The sequence below is a fragment of the Anser cygnoides genome, chromosome 1 (genome assembly GCF_040182565.1).
Source record: "Anser cygnoides isolate HZ-2024a breed goose chromosome 1, Taihu_goose_T2T_genome, whole genome shotgun sequence".
Taxonomy (NCBI): domain Eukaryota; kingdom Metazoa; phylum Chordata; class Aves; order Anseriformes; family Anatidae; genus Anser; species Anser cygnoides.
This window is the reverse complement of record NC_089873.1, coordinates 110,709,871-110,726,486: the sequence shown is the minus strand read 5'-3', so window position 1 is coordinate 110,726,486 and position 16,616 is coordinate 110,709,871. Positions and strand designations below refer to the sequence as shown.

Below are 16,616 nucleotides of genomic sequence, written 5' to 3'. Positions count from 1 at the left end.
AGTTTTGCAAGTGAAGTTGATCAGAACTGAAAGAGTGGTGTGAAACTATGAAGACAGACATAGAGGCCAACAGCAAGAAAATGAAGTGAGTTCACAGAAGACATCCTGGACTGTGACAGAGCTCTCCTCTGGTTTCCATATCTAGCGTTTCCTTCTCTGTTTAGCCAATTGACATGAAAATCATGAGAAACTGCTCTTTTTAATAACAGCCATTTGAGTTCTTTGTCTTTTAAAATTCATTAATCTATGGGTCACCTCCATCCTGCTTTTATGCTCCTCTGCCTCGCAGAGCAAGAGTTTAGGGCCCCGTCTTATGGCCCTTTCCCGTAGTGCCTGCTCACTTCATTCACCAGCCAAGTAACAGCCCCATGTGGGATGTTCCCTGGCAGATCAAAATCCCATCAGAAGCTGGCTTTGGGGTTTGTTACAGCCTCAGAGCAGGGAGTAAGCATGCTAAGAAGTGCTGAGCTATCAACCTTTCTGGCAACAGGGTAAAAACAATCTGTAAAACTAGGCAGGTCTGACTGCAATCGCTCTGAGATTTCAGGATCCCACAGGCAAGAGGTCCAGAAGTCAGCACAGTAAGTCGGGCTCTTAGAGCAAGAGCTTCCCAGGAGGGGAGCTGCAGGATTCTCCTGTGCTGAGCTCATGGAGTGTGCAAAGTCATTGTTTGCAGAAGCTGGTATAAATAAAATTGCTGTCAGAAAGAGTATGTTAAGAATTACCAGTAAGATAATATTCCTGGGATTCTCTGAAGTGTTTATACCCAGTAAACAGGTTGGTGCCAAAAGTGAGTTATTACTGGGGCTACTAACTTTGTAATCTTCGTGGAAACCCACCACGTCATCTTGACAGCACATACTTTGTCTCTCAGAGGGCTGCAGCTTGGGCAGCAATTACAGCTTCTCCCATTGTTGTTGATTCAGAAAGTGTTTTAAATGGCAGGCTCTGCCAGCAATGCAAACTGCAGGCATTATGAGAATAAAAATGCCTAAAATAAGGAAAGTCTACGTTAGGTGCAGTTACACCACAATTTTCTATTTAAGACAACACCGGGTTGGGCCTTGGATTCATAAACACAATGAGGAGCCTTTTGAAAAGTGGAAATTGCATTATGGCTTCTGTTTCCTTTCCAGAGAAGCATGTGAAGCACATTACAGAGCAAGGGAAGGTCATGACTGCAGGGAACAGGACAGGATGTCTGAGCAGGGAAAGGTGGAGCAAGAGGAGCTGCTGGAAAGCGAGGGCAGGGAAGCAGCAAGAGAGCATGAGGGTGGAAAATGGTAACTGGAAACTTTGGCAGCATCTTAATCAGAATTCATTCAGATAAAAAGTCAAAAAAAAAAAAAAAAGAAAGCATTTTCTTCCTGCCCCCAATTACTTCTGTATTTCTGACTTTTTTTAAATCGCTTGTTTTAATCTAAACACACGTTGATTTTTATTATTTTCACATTCTGGCAGTGTTCTGAAATTTTTGAACTGCCAGACAGGCTCAGAGTTTCAAAACCAGCATCTGCATATGTGCACGTATCAGTCTAACGAACATGCTGGGCAGGCTGAGGCTGATCAAAATGTATTTGCTTAACTGTGATCAGTTAATAACACCACTGTGTATTAAGTGTTGTGCTTGTTAAATTGTGGCGTGCACTTCCCGGCTCCATTTCATGCATCATTCCCTCTGTCCATAAAATTGTTTCTGAGACAGCCCTGCTCCTGGCACTGACTCTTAAGCAGGGTGCAAGCAATTTGATCCCTGCCTTCGCCTGCTCTGCGCAGGGCAGCAGGAGGATGCCAGGCCCGTGGTGCGCAGGCAGAGGAAGGCAGGGCAGTTCAGGAACCAGCAAGAGGAACACTGCTGCCGCCTTCTCTACTCTCCCATTGCTCAAGCAGCTACATTGGGCCGTACACACCTTTCCAGGATCATTTATTTGAAGCACTTTGCAGCCTCCCTGGCCAAGCAGCACCTTCAGCAGAAAGGTCTATGGTTTAGCATAAAGGAAGTAAGCATAAAACATCTACATATTTCTCAAAGGGCAAATTGTCCAAAGAGTCTCTCCAAGGATAGCCCAAACCAGAACAAGCTGTAATTACTTGTCCTTTTGTTTTGCACTTTGTATGATTTTCTCCCTGGTTTTGCAAGTGTGCCACAGTTACACTTCAGTGGCTCTGCAGCTTTTTAACAAGCTGTAGTAGGTACCCTATTGCTCATGCACTGGTAATACTAAAAGACAGAAAGTACCGGCCTTTAACCCTTTGCAAGGTTATGCAGCTTAACAATACAGAGTAGTCTTAGATGGTGACCTGCCACAAGTAGGTGGGAGGAGGGAGGTCAGGAACTGGGATGATTACCCACTCACTAGCTCTCCGTTGTACACCAGGATTACTCAGAATATTTTGCTGCTTGAGTTAATAATGTCGTGAATATAGCAAGGCAGAGAGAGAAGGGCACAGAGGAAACAATTTTGAAGGAATTAAACATTAACAGCACACCTTAGATCCAACTGAACAGGAACAAAAGAAGGGAATACCGTCCAAGTACAGTTTGTACTCGGTTGTAATAGGCAGACGGGTTTTGTTTACGGAAGCAGACAATCATTGCCTTCCTCTGCGCTGTAAAACATGCCTTAAAATGAAGTACTAGTAGGAATTTTGTCTAAGCAGAGCTTGCAAAGTAGAGCCTCAAAGGCAAGCCTGGTCCATTTGAGTTGCTACTCCATAAACTAATTACTTAATTTAAAACAGGAGGCAGCAGCTAGCTGACTATTGCACTGATTCCTGAGTTAGATGATTTTGCAGTCCACGTTACCCTGGTTTCTTCATTCTATGGCTGTAAAACTGTGGCTGCAGGCTCAGCCATGGGGTACCTGGGCTGCAGATATAATCAACCATTGCTCCATCAGTTTTAGCAGTGGGGCTTTCAAGTGCCCCAGCCATAAAGCCAAACTGCCCTGAACAGCACAGCCTCTTGGACAGGCGCTCACTACATGGTTTTGCCCTTATTTGAACAGAGGGGCAACTGAAAAAGGGGGAAAGCCCCCAGAGCAGGTCTGCATGCTCAGTGCACTCAGGAGAGGTGCATTTCTGCTGTCAGTCTGAGTAAACCAAGGTTTGCTAACCAAATTATATAAACAGCCCAGCACCCCCTGCCTGCAAGGAACATCAGGTCTGATTAAGAGTCCGAAGAGTACATTTTTCAAAACGTCAGTGGCTGGGTCGGAAGATCAAAGATCATTGATTTCTTTTTATTTTATTTTATCGCAAAGAATGATTTTTAAAAAACCCTTTATCAGCCTCTTTTTGAATGCCCAAAAGACGGAAGAAATTAAAGGGTATTTATTAGTATTAGCAGTAGTATTCCAAAATGTATTACATGCATTATTATTCATATTATTCTGGAGATGCAGTGCCAGCAAATCACAGATACGGAGAATTGGCAAGAAATTAATTGGAGGACTAAAAAAGTACTGGAAATTAGGAAAGACGATGAGATAGAAGAGATCAGCTGACCAAAGTGAAGACTGAAAATGGCACGTCATTCTTGCAGTAAAAGGGTAATGAAATACAGTGAAGGCAGAGTAGGAATACTGATCTTCACATGCTTCTAACCAACTTCTTGCCATACTTGGTCACATTTCTGTAAGATTGCTGACGTAAGCTATTACAGAATGAAAGGACTTCTGTACCAGTATAAATGAATCTCTGGTGTAGAGCGCTACCACTTCTGCAATGATAGCTTCTAAAATGATAGGATATTACTGAGTGAGCTGGGCTTTTGAAAATCCAGTGGCTTAAGTTCTCTTGTGCTAACTTTAGTCTCTGTCCTCCAGTAGAGGACACGTGTCCAGGCATCATGGCAGGAAACCCAGGGCCTGTAAACATTATCTAATGCATATTGGGAAAGACCGTCCCAACTCCCACATGAAATTATGGGCTCTGAGCTGATGTTGCCTCTCAGAAATGAGACTTGGAATTATGGTAAATAGTTCCACAAAATCTCAGCTCCCAACTGCCCCCACAAAAAAATTTAAAAAAAAAAAAAAAAAGATCTAATACCATGGATTATTTTAGAAAAAAAAAGTAGAGATAAGGCAGCTAACATCATTATGCTTCTATGTAGTACTGGCATCAGCTGCAATCTGAATGCTGTATGCAGCACTCAAAAACCAACAGAATAGGATGAGAATAAGTACAAGGACAGGTGACCAGAGCGATTAAAGGTATAAAGCAGTTCCCGTACACAAATGAATGAGGTAGGACAGGGATCTTGCAGGATGGGAGGGAGCTGACTGCCAGGCGTGGTGCTAAAAAGGTCTTTAAAATCATGGGCAGTGCAGACAGGGAAGCTGGTGACAGAAGAGCTGAGAGCTAGGAGGCTTGGGGAAACTGCCTGTTCAGTGCAGAATAGAGCAGAGGAGGTGGTTCTTCAGGTGTGTAGTTAAGCTGGGGAGCTCCTTGCCACATGAGGCTGTGGATGCTAAAATTTGCATGAGGGCAGAGAGAGGCTGGGCAAGTTTGCAGAGAAGTGCACTGAGTGATACAGTTAAAAAACAAACAGACCTGTCTGGGTCAGAGTTGCTGTGCTGCAAAACATTGGAGGGAGCGAGGAGAGGAACGCACATTTTCTTCCTTTTCTTACGGTCTTCCCTAGGCATCTTTTTTGGCTACTTGCTGCTATTGTGTTCCCCAGTTTAAGAAAGCCTTTAAAGGTGTTCCAGGGAGGGAAATGGCTAAAGGAAAACAGAAATCAAGAGAAAACACCTGCTTGTGAAGGACAACATGCAAGCCCCCGAGCGGAAGGTGCCTTGGAGGCAAGAGGAGGCCGGGGGTGACGTGCCACGCAGCATTCCTTGGGCATGGTGACACGGGGAGTTTGGAGACGTGCACCTCCCTGGGCATCCCCAGGCGAGCAGCAAGTGATATAGGGGGGAGTCGAGGGAGGGACTGTCTTGGTGCTGGTGGGATGAAGAAGTTTTGTATTATGGTCTGTGGGCTTTCTGGAAAAGCTGATTGAAAGGTTTTTCTTCTTTTTGTATTAATAAACCAGGCTTCCAGGCAAAGTTTTATGCTGCAGGCAATACCACATGTAAAGTTAGGATGGAACCAAAGAAGGAGAAACTGCAGCAGTAGAAGGATGCCAGTGGACTAGGCAAGCCTCTGCCATATCACACTGCAAGCTGTGGAGAGTTGGCTCCAAAATTCTGGCAATACGTTTAAAAATCAATGCCTACTCAGTAATCATTCTTCCTTTTGGAAACACTAACCTATTGAGCTGTAAGGTTTTTAGGCCTCTGAGATCCATTGGCCCCAAAGTGGAGATGACCACAGAGACAGTATTAACCTGAGCAAGTTTGGCATCCACTTTGCTTGCCAAAATCCCAAACTACTGGACTTCTCAAGGGGAAAATGGTGCTAAATGAACTTGGCTCCCACTCATTAAAACCTGAAGGAACAGGGCTGCTCTTCAGTCCCTCTCCTGTTCTCTGGTCACCTCAACCCTGGCGCTCGCAGGTTGGAGCGGCGGCTGCTGATAACCGAATCACGGTACGGCTGAGGTTGGAAGGGACCTCTGAAGGTCAGCTGGTCCAACCCCCTGCTCCAGCAGGTGAAATGATGGCTCTGACACCTGAGTAAAACACCCAGCTGGCCGGTTACACCAGGCTACGGAGTGCCTGACCCCAGGCACCTCGGCCCTGCCACCTGCTCAGGCAGCGAGGTCCCTGCCCGGCTGATCCCTGCACGGGGCACTGTCTGGCCAGCAGTGTAAATCAGATTTATGTTCTTTCAAGTGGGATGTTGCTAAAGTCACCTCCAAAGCTGCTTCTCTCTATCTGATTTTTACCCTGGCAATTCCTCCTGACATTTCCACCATTTTAAAATTATTTTTCCCCTCTCCCTCTTTACTTTCTCAAGCATTGTTTTTCTCTGGTGCTTGTTCTTTCATGTGTCTTTTGCTTCTGTAAATGACTTTGCATAATGTTTTCCTTTAAATTGTTCTGTTTCAAAGTTTTCCCTCTGTTTCAAACTTCCCAGTTGCTATGTGACTCTGCTGTGTGGTTTGTAGGTCTCCCTTTGCTCTTCTACACTGTCCTTTATCTCTTAGGCAGCTTCCCTTGAAAAGATCTGCGGTGGAGATAGAATGAAAAATATCATCTGTATCCCTCTGTGTCACTACATAGAAGTCTAAAATATCTGTGAGACAAAGAGAGACAAAGCAAGAATTTTTAAATATAAAATAAGGGATCCATATTTATAGGACATTTATTTTCAAAAATTCCCTAATAGCATGAAAAGAAACCCAGACACTTTATTTAAAAATGCATACTTTTTTTTTTCTTCACACATTCTACTCATACCATGGGCTTTCCACAAAAAGCACAAGTCTTTGTTTTTGTGTTATATCCAGAGGACTGCTATTACATGCCTGTGACCGTGCCGGGACACTCAGACTGATGCAGGAAGGCAGAGTGCCCGTAGCGTTACGGGAGCCATTGCGGGTGTAGCAGGTCCCTGCACCAGGACGTGTGCCAGGGAGTGTCCCCGTGCGCATCTCCCCACGTCCTCTCAGACAGCTCCTTTTGAAGTGAAACACTCTGTCCCTTGTAGCAGTTCAACGTGTGTGACTCTGGCTCTAATCTGAAGCCCACAAAGGCCAGTGAATGCCTCTCTGTTGATGCTCAGCCAGGCTGCAGCCGGATTTAAAAAGTGACCTACATCTTCTGCTCCATACCTCAGGCTCTCTTTGCGTAACTACCCAGAGGTGGTCTAAATTTACCATTGCAGTGTGAAAACAAGGATCCATGAGCAGCGGTAGGTCTAGCTAGCTATTTAAACCACTTTCTGTCCTGATTTCTGAACCATGAGCAGGACTTGCATTTACCAGCTTTGTTGACAGAGCTGAGCTGGTGGATATTTTCTTTGGTGACCATTTTTGTTTCCAGCGCATGGCTACACCAGCAGGAGCTGTGGTGGATACGAGCAAAAGAATGTGCTAGCTGATGCGGGCTAAAACACAACTAAAGTTAAAACACAACTCTAAGCTAAAACACAACTCATTTTGCATAGTGAACCTGGCAGAACTTGGTGTTTAGACTGAGAGGCCTTTTCAAACTTGGAAGTTTTGCCAGTGGATTTAAGACACGTGTATATACTAGCCAAATCTAGCTCTTTATGAATTTCAGATGCAGGCAGATGCCGATGGGCTTTCTGCAGCTGTCTTGCCCTGCCAGTGTTTCCCTGCAGAGGCAGGATGGTGCCCGTCAGCCAGCACCATCCAAAGGTCACTACAAGAAACTGCAGTACTGCAAGTAAGGCCTCAGATCTCACTTCTGTCACCCAAAGTAAGCTGACAAGTATACAAGCATCTGCATAATGTCTCAGGAACAGTGGAAACTCCTCTTGAAGACAGCATCAGACATTTTGTCATGTTTTTTCCTTTCCTTATGAACACTCTTCTTATGTAGAGTATCATTGAATCTGCATCTGAATTAATGGAGAGACAATGCTTTGGAGCAATAGCTGTTCATGCAGGAGGGGAAAGTGGGCTTTGGATGCAAGCTGTCTGGTAGGCACTGGTGCATGAAGAATGCTTTCTGTGTTGCTAGTGCAACCCATCGCTTGGGGCAGATAACCAAACGGCATCCAGCTGAATGCTTGTGGAACAAATGGGGCGCCTTTGCCTTTGGAGACAGCTGAGTTAAACTCTATTTAAAATGGGCTTCATCAATATAGAAGTTTTAATTTAGCTCTTGGAAAGTAATTATACTATGTATTAGCTATATGTGTGCAATATTGTGCATTACCCACATCTGTCAGCCTTTAGGATGGAAGTCACATTTTCTTCAGCTTGCTGCCGATTATGAGCAAGGGAAATTACTGTAGTTTCTGGGATTTAGGGAGATTTGCCTGGCAGAGCCTACCTGGATTGCAAGTGCTGTGCAGCGAGCCATGCACAAAGAAGAAATGCAGCCCAGGTCCTGAGGCCAGCGGTGGCTGCTTCTGTTTCTTCCACCTGAAAGTGGGTGGAAGAAATTTGGGTGTAAGAGCATTCTCTGTGACCATAGGACAACGCTCCCAGCGAAGGTCATGGTGAAGCGGAGGCAGGGGAGGTGTTTTTTAAGTTATTCATACAGGTTAGTATCAAAGTACTTGATCACAGCAGTGCTCCAAAATGACTTTTGAGCTACTGTTTTTGTGGCCAAGTGCTTGCTGCCGTGAGTTAGCATTTCATAAATTCGACCTTTATGTATTCTGCAAAATATTAGCAGGTTTACTCTCCCTGCACACCCTTCATTCATTGCTACATAACAGCAGAGAACAATTTAGCTCCCTGGCAGTGTATTTTACTAAGACAGCAAATTGTCTGTGTTTACTTATGCTATACAATTCAGTATTATTGCAAATGTTGGCCAAATTCCTGCAAAGTTGGTACCTACAAACAAACTCTTAAATTCGTATTTACATTCCTAAATAAAAAGTCTGATTTTTCAAATACTGAGTCTACTCTGACTCCTGTTGACTTTTTGGAAGCCAGTAGATGGCTTCCAAAGAGAAAGAAGAGGTGCACGAAGTAAGAATATTTCTGGCAAGTCACTGGGTTTGTTTCATAAAAGGGGAGGCTGTAAATACTCTCGTTCATATAACGTTTCATTCCCATTCCTGAAAACAAGCCCAAGTGAACTACAGGGTTCATCAGAAAGGCGAATTTTGCCCTTGGTATTATTGGGAGTTCCTCAGTCCCTTTTAGTGAGGTTTTTCTCCTGTGTGTCAGCGCAATGAGGCTTCCTGTCCTTTCTCTGTATGATTTCAAGGAAAGCCCGATTCATTCCATCCCCTGGACCATTTTAAAAGAAATCATTTAAGCCTCAAATACTTGCACTGGTTGCAGCAGCAGATGTGTGAAAGGATAAGCACTTGCTTTGCTTCTTGCTGCTCATCCTCGAGAAGAGCAGGCTCTCCTTAATCTGTGGGCCGAGAAGCAGAGCAGGAGGACTTTATGACCAAGATAAAACAATGACACAAACATTCCTGTGGAAGCAGGCTGCGCTTCTGGATGCTTCTGGAATATATTACTGGGGGTAGCTTACACTGCCTTTTAAAAAGAAACTCATGCCAATGCCTTTAGGAGAAAAAGGTCTCGTGTGATGAGGAGAAAGGGAGGAAGTTATTTTGGTAATATTTAGAAGTGTTTAAATGCAGAAGGCCTTGGAATGGAAGGATTTCACATACAGTAAATCAGGAGAGTGATCTGGCATAATTGCAAAGGTGACTTTGAAACAGTCTCCATTTCGGTCTCTGAGATCTTTTATTTCTTTTATTCTCATGGGTCAAAATTTGCAGCATTTTCAATATCCAGTATGCACTTTTTCTGCTCAAATGAGGCCACTCCTGAGGAAAGAATTTATTATTTTTTGTAAACGTTATTCAGCCGCCACTGACTGCGTATTTCCATTCCCTTTGCAGAGGCACAGCGATAGCCGGGATCGTTTTTGGCATAGTCTTTATAATGGGAGTGATCGCCGGGATTGCCATCTGTATCTGCATGTGCATGAAGAACAACCGTGGGACTCGAGTCGGGGTCATCCGCACGACGCACATCAACGCCATCAGCACCTACCCAGGTGAGGGGGCAGAGCGGGGCCGGCAGGAGCGCCAGCAGCCCCGGTGGAGCCGTGGCTGTGGACAGCCCCAGCCCCACAGCGAACACGGGTGCGAGCGCCGGAGGCTCTCCTGGGCCTGCAGGGGAGAGGCACGACCACGACTCCCTGCCAAGAATCGCAAGACAGCCTGGCCTGCGCAGGGCTCATTAGTGCAGCTCTCCACCCAGGCTCGTTTATTCTGCTCCTCTGTGGGCTAACGAGATCTGGCCGGGTGCCAGATCATCAGCATGGCTGCACGGCGGCCGGTGCCCGCAGCATCACGTCCAGGCCTCGCTGCGCTGTGCGGGACCGGCTCTCTGCACGTGCCAGAGGCTCTGCGGTGACAGATCGGTTGGTTTTCCTTTGTGCTCTGGTTCTTGTAGTTGCACTTGGTCGTGTGCAGTCAGCTCCCTTTCATCGTCCTGCACAATGGGGGGCCCAGCATGCCCTATGCCAAAATGGCCATGTGCCATTTTGCCATAATGGTTTTTCAGGTGCAGGGCAGCACCAGGGGAGGCACCGAGCCAGGGCCCTGGGGCACCCCAAGGGGTACTAGGGACCCCTTACACTTCTGCTGTAGTGTAGCTGTGCCCATCGTGAGCAGGAGCTGATACCTCTGGTGGTACCTGAGCTAGCTCTGTGCAGATCCGCTCTCTGCACTGTGCCTGTCAGCTCTCTGCGCTCTAGGAGTGTGGTACAGGAGCACCAAAGCTGCAGGGGTCATTTTTCTGGGGTCCCTACCTGATGAAAATGGCCACATTGTTGAAGAGCAAAGCTGGCCCCTGGAAGCAGCATTAATGGTGTTTATGCATTGCAGCTATGTCTCTGCTTTGGTGATGTGATTAATTACACATCCAGGAGCAACTGCCTAGCGATAACTGAGAGTTCACTGTCATAAAGGACAATGGCGTTTCACAGAGCATGTCCCCCCATCCCACTCTTAGAAATCCCCTACCTTTATATTCCCTCCTGTTGAAAAGGTTGCCACAAACCCCAGGTGCATTAAGTATACTTACAGGCAAGCTATGCAGTATTTGTCTTCCTCTGTCACATTCACTGCTCTTAGTGTCTGTTCTCTCCCTCATCCTCTGACTTTCCAGTTAAACTAAACCCAGCTATAATCATCCTTATCATGGCAACATTGTTTTGCATAGGGAGATGAGTAATGAAAGAAAACTGCAATACTCTCAGCCATGAATTGCTGAAGAGATACTTTAGAATCTAACAGTGACTGCAAGCTGTAAAAACAACAGCAAAATGAAGGCTCTGGGGCTGTAGCCTTTTCCTCCCCAAGATTGCTCCTGCAATGACTCACCCCCTATCTCTCCACCTCCAGGCAGTTTGACTCTGCACGCTCCTTGTTCCAGGTCCAAATATTTGTTTGAGCAGTTCTTCCTCTCAGCAGCAGCACTTTTTGGAGGACAGGGCAAGCCCTGAAATGATTTCTGTGTTCCCCATTGTCATGAACACTTCTGGAGTGATGACTGACCCGGCTTTGGCTGTAAGATTTGTCCTCCTGCCACTGCCAGTTTTGGAGAGGAACAGCAAGTGAGGAGGTGCCTTTCCTTTGGCCTCAGCCACCGTGGCAGCCAGGTTTTCAGAGAGCAGCGAGTGCCTTTCCTGCTACACCACGGCTCGAGTCTCTTCCCTCCATCACAAACATCCCAGGTTTCTGTTTCCTCTCCATTAAAGTGCTATTTTGACGCCAGTCTGCTTGAGATACCTACGCAAGGAATAGAAAGGCCTCCATGGTGACACAAGCTGAGAAGAGGCAGACTCAAGCTTAAAATTTGTAGACTGCTGTAATGGGGTTTTGATACGGGGCTTTCTGTTCCTACCATACATACAATTTTGCAACATTTACTGTCTTTGTGATCACTGAATTAATCTTTCTCTAAGGTTAGCAGAAGTAATTGAAGAAAAGCTTTTCAGCTGCCTCTTTATATATATATATATATATATATTTATTTTTTTTTCTAAATGCCTGATCTGGTTTACAAACACAGGGCTCTCCTCAGGTGTCCCTTTTGGGGAGAACAAGATGAAAGCTCTGTTATTCCTCAGCCTGAGACCTGGGAACGTCCTGGAAAGATGTCCAGCATTTGCCCTAGCAGGTGTGACACTGCTGTGCTGCAAGGAGCTTTCCACTGTGTTTGGCATGGCATGGCACACATGTCCTGGGGACCCAGAGGGTGTTCCGATTATCTGTAGAGATCAGTGAAGGCCCTGGCTACGCCACCATTTTGAGATAACATAAGTCTATGTTGCTGGTGAAGGGGGTGAAAGGGAATAGATCTGATGAAAACCCAACCTCCCTCCTCTGAAAAAGTGTAGTTCTCTGCCACACCACCCTGGTATCTTTTGCCATATGGCCACTCAAGCCCTGTTAGCAGCACAACATGTCTGTGGCATGTCTGTGGGCATAGGGATAAGCAGTAAAAGGCAATAAGCAAGGGTTGGCATTGACATAAAGTGACTTATAGCAACAGTCTGAAAAGAAAAAAAAAAGCACGTGTGTTGTCAGGAGACTTTACATCTGTTCTATGGAAATCTTAATGCCAACAAGAAAATACTTAGGGGCCTGCATATGAAAAAGATTAATTTTTAACTCTTTCTTCTTCCTTCTCCCTTTTTAGTGGCTCCACCACCGTACAGCTATGAATATGAAATGGAGTACCCAGTTGATTTACCTCCACCATATACTCCAACTCCACAGACTTCAATACAGTATCCCCCACCCCCTCCTTACCCTGGATATTCAGGGAAATAATTACATGGCTTCACCTGGATATTAACTACCTGTTGAAACAGCCAGCACTGTTGGAACAAATATTTTTGGCTCAGGGACAAGTAGGATGGGGTCTGCATCAACACATCTGGTCAGATGATGAAATAACCAAGGAGGGTTGACGTGGCTCAGGACAAAGAAAAATAGTGTCCACTCTGGACCATCATATTTCATGATTAAACAATGTGTGACCAAAGTTCCTCCAAGTCAGTGCCTAATGAGTAGCCCTTAATACCAGTGTTTAGCCTCAGCTGCAGCCTGTTACAACACATGGGAGCCGTGGTCTTCCCATTTAGGAACATGTAAATGTTGCAAATGGTTCAACAAGGTCTGTTTCAAATGCACAAGAGACAGCTGCTGGGGCTTCTTCTGGGAGAAAATTCCAACGGTGGTCTTCAAACATGTGATACACCTTTCCGTGAGACAAGGGGAATAAGGAAGAAGAAGGAAGACTGAAGCTATTTTGAGTTTCTACTTCAGGATGATAATAACTGATGATCAGCTGTGCATATTGACCTGATAAGTGTATTACAAAGAGAAGTGCTGTTGGGAGTTACTCAGTAACCAAAAAATGATGGATGTTATTTTTGGCCAAGTGCAGGCTGTTTTAAGTGCCTACTTTTAAACAAGTTGAGACTAGTTTGTGGCCTAAAATGTAAACATAAAGAGCATTTTTATATGTGAATTACACTAATTTATAGCTGATTAACTTTTTACCTGGACTTAGATACCGTATACATTGGACAATGCCACAATGCCTTTTTTAAGACCAAATGATACTTTGATTTTTTTAATAAAAAATTAATTCAGGAGTTTAATTAAAAAATTAATTCACAAGTGGGAGAAGAAAAACAAATCAATTATTAAAACATCATAGATCTGTGTTTCAATTGGATTGCGTAAAGACCTTTTTTAAATTAAAAAAAAAAAATCATAGTGTTTTCCAGTAGTAATGAAATTCAGCCTAAGCAAAGAGATGGGAAGAGAGACTGTGAGCATCAGATTACTTTTGAATGTTGTCCTGGGCATTCTAAAACTCTAAGTCACCAAGTAGTATTTTTTGCATTTGTCATGCACACTGTTCAAAATTATTCAATCTCTACTATGTAAAGTACAGACCTTAATGATTTAAAATCTTCCATATACTTATTGGCCTAACTGTAATTCAGCAGCAGCTATTTCAGAACAGAGTATCCAGTTACCTAAAGCATCATTCATCCTAAAGCGTCATCCTTCAATGACAAGACTGGTTTTATATGCAAACCAAAAGGCAATGGTTCTCTTCAGGGATTTACATGTGTTGAACTCACTTAGTTTGAGTTGGGTAGCTGAGCAGTTGGAAAACTGTGCAGTCAAAATACTGGAATGTGACAAAATACAACACCTGCTTGAAGACGGTTCAGGACAGCTGTGGCATCAAGTTCATTTCAGAGGAGAAGCTTCAGGTTACCACTGATTCCTGGAGATCTGAAGGTATTTAAATGTTTTCCAGTATAGCCCTCATCTTTTTTTTCAGATGTTTCAGCGCGTTAATGAACTGAAAAACAGCTTGCAAAAGGTGGTATCCATATCCCTGTGAAGCCAGATAACAAACTTTCTCGTCACCCCCTAAGTGAGATATTTTTGGCATTCAGTCCTAATTCAGGGAAGAACTCAAGCAACCTTTTAACTCTGAGTACAAAACTTATTCAGAAGCTTTCTTGCGTCCAAGACCTTATTGACTGTTCTTGCTCAGATTTTGTAATTGTATTTATCCTTTCCAAGACGACTAACCTTACCCTCTTGAAAACCGCACTAGAACCTTAGATCTGAACTTTACCACTCTAGGTTCAGATCTGTGTTGTGGCCCTTGGCCAAACTGAGCCTTGAATCACCAACCCATTAGCTATCCAGGCATTTGTAACCCGGTCAGAGGAAAACTGAGCTGTGTCACAGATTTTGGTTGCTGTTGGTTGCTTGGAGCCTTCGCCAAGGAAGGAAAGTTACAATTCTCATTTCTGTTTTGCTGTTCTGAGGTGACAAATCTTAAACTAGGTTATCTTTGCACTTACTTCTCTGGGCTTTGTCCTGTGCCATCTCTGCTGCTAACATGAGCTCTCCTAAGACGGATGTTCCACAGTTGAAATCCTCCTGTGAATTGTAACCTTCTGGGTTTTGGCACTCCCTTCTCAAAACCATCTGTAGGGGTGCTGGTGGGCCTGCCAAACTTCCCATCTGAACTGGTGGTCAGTGTGAAGAACAAAATAAACATGGTGTTCTGTGTGGAAAGTCCTGCTTCTACGCTACTACCTCAGCACTTTACCCTTGATTACATCGGATGATATTTCTGTGCCAAAAAATTACCTGTAGATAATGAGTATTTGTCATTTCTCCCATTTGTGTATCTCATGTCTTTGTACGGAGCATGTAGACACACCAATCAAAGAGTAGTTTGTATTTGATGAATCCAGTCTCCTGAAAAATACAAAGAAAGAAAATGATCCTAAATCTCTCCTTAGAGGAAGAATTTCTCCACCTGTGACATTTGTCAGAACAAGTTACAAAGCAGATTTCTTAAATAAAAAGGCATTTCAGGAAAACAATTAAAAATCTTTGGCCATGGAGTCCTCTGTTTTTCAGCTTTGAGATTGCATGTTGCCTCTGATGATATTGCATAAAAGTCATGGTGACCTAAGTAACTGGAATGTATACATGGCTTAATCCAGGGGAAGATTACAGAAATAGAAATTTGAGAATTTTGTGGTGATAGAGAGCTATTTGTCTGATATGAAAAAGCTAGTGAGGATGTTGATTTTAATATGCCAATTTATGTTCTGCAGACCCATATGTATTGGGCCGTACCAGACAATGATTTTACTTCTCAAAGGTGACCACATGTCTTGTCCTTGCTAAGAAGATAAAACATACAGTAGCTGCCCTTCCAGCAAATCAGGTAGAAGTAGTGCCAAGTCACCTCTTTTCAAAAACAAGTGAAGATTGCTTCAAAAATAAAGAAGTAACCAAAGAGGAGGAGGGAGTTTGAGAAATTTATAGAAGTGAAGAAATAGAACATAAACATAGACTGCATAAACAAATGGGAGCACTTGCTAATACTGAAGTTGAATCCTGTTGAAAAAGTTGAAGTGTTGTTATACCTTAGGTGTTATTTTCTTTGTGTGGAAACATGTAATTTATTCAGCATCTCAGTACTCAAAGTTCCTGCAGTTCGGATATTGCTGGCCAGTAGTCATTTATTCTGTCTCACATGAATAGCTTGCAGATGAGTGGGTTAGTACAAAGAGTTTTTACTTAGTCATAAAGATTTATTTCAGTCTCCTGCACTGCATTATATCACAGAATCACGGAATCACAGAGTGGCTGAGGTTGGAAGGGACCTCTGGAGATCACCAGGTCCACAGGTCCACCCCTCTGCCAGCTCCCTGGGCACAGCCTGACTGCCCAGCTCTGCAGTCGTGGAGTCACATCACACTCCTGCAGGTCCAACACGACAGAGAGACGTCCCCATACTCCCATGTTTTGGAGCAGGGCTGTGCACCACCCAACATGCATGAACAACACAGGTACAAAAGAACATTACATTGCAGATAATACATAACAAAAACACTTTAGTCCTACCATGAGTAGATCTCTTTTCAATGCAGTGAGGACATCAAGACCCAACAGCCATACTCCATGCAAGCAAAATGAGGCAGCATCAATTGTAAGTAATTATTGTAAATAAGAAAAAATACCAAAATGATCTTTTGCTTCTCTCACTTGGCAGTGGACAGAATAACTAATTTAGTTAATGAATGTAGCATTGCCTTGGGTGATTCAAATACTTGGACTACATGCTACTGACTGGCTTGTGCTCTCAGGTTGCTCTGCCTTTGGCTCATGATTTCTGGGCTGGATTGAGAAGGCAGAAGGAAGGTTATAATATCAGGAGTACAGGATTTGGTCCCATGAGCCTTTCTCCTGGGTTTCATAGCTTAGCATGTTAGAAGATTACCTGGTTGCATGAGTGTTGTTATGGACTAGAAGCAGCAGGAGTTACAAGTACTTGCAAAAGCACATCTGCTTGCATATGTTCCAATGCCAGTCCTCTTTTGCGAAAAATACATCTATATATGTGTGTGTGTGTGTGTGTAGCATCTTAGATAATCATGTATCGGGGATATTTCAAGCCATGATTCATTTCACAAACTTAGTGT

The 16,616-nt window shown here is 44.1% G+C and overlaps 1 protein-coding gene and 1 long non-coding RNA gene across 4 annotated transcripts in view; one reads left to right on the top strand and one right to left on the bottom strand.

Annotated features, from left to right (window-relative positions):
* CYYR1 (cysteine and tyrosine rich 1) overlaps window positions 1-15,012 on the top strand; it is a 58,732-nt gene extending 43,720 nt beyond the window's left edge. For both annotated transcript variants that reach the window (XM_066977771.1, XM_066977776.1), the window contains exons 3-4: window positions 9,460-9,617; window positions 12,272-15,012. In XM_066977771.1, coding sequence (XP_066833872.1) covers window positions 9,460-9,617; window positions 12,272-12,405 — 292 coding nt within the window. In that variant the 3' untranslated portion in view covers window positions 12,406-15,012. The remainder of the gene's footprint in view (window positions 1-9,459; window positions 9,618-12,271) is intronic.
* On the bottom strand, window positions 6,782-11,307 carry LOC125180363 (uncharacterized). Of its 2 annotated transcripts, none has more exons than XR_010825138.1 (3): window positions 10,652-11,307; window positions 7,917-8,008; window positions 6,782-6,960 (listed from the first exon to the last, which is right to left on the bottom strand). It is a non-coding gene; the product is annotated as an uncharacterized lncRNA (long non-coding RNA). The 2 variants fall into 2 exon arrangements; XR_007158840.2 differs by lacking the exon at window positions 6,782-6,960 and adding an exon at window positions 7,032-7,479.
* Window positions 15,013-16,616: the final 1,604 nt, after the last annotated feature.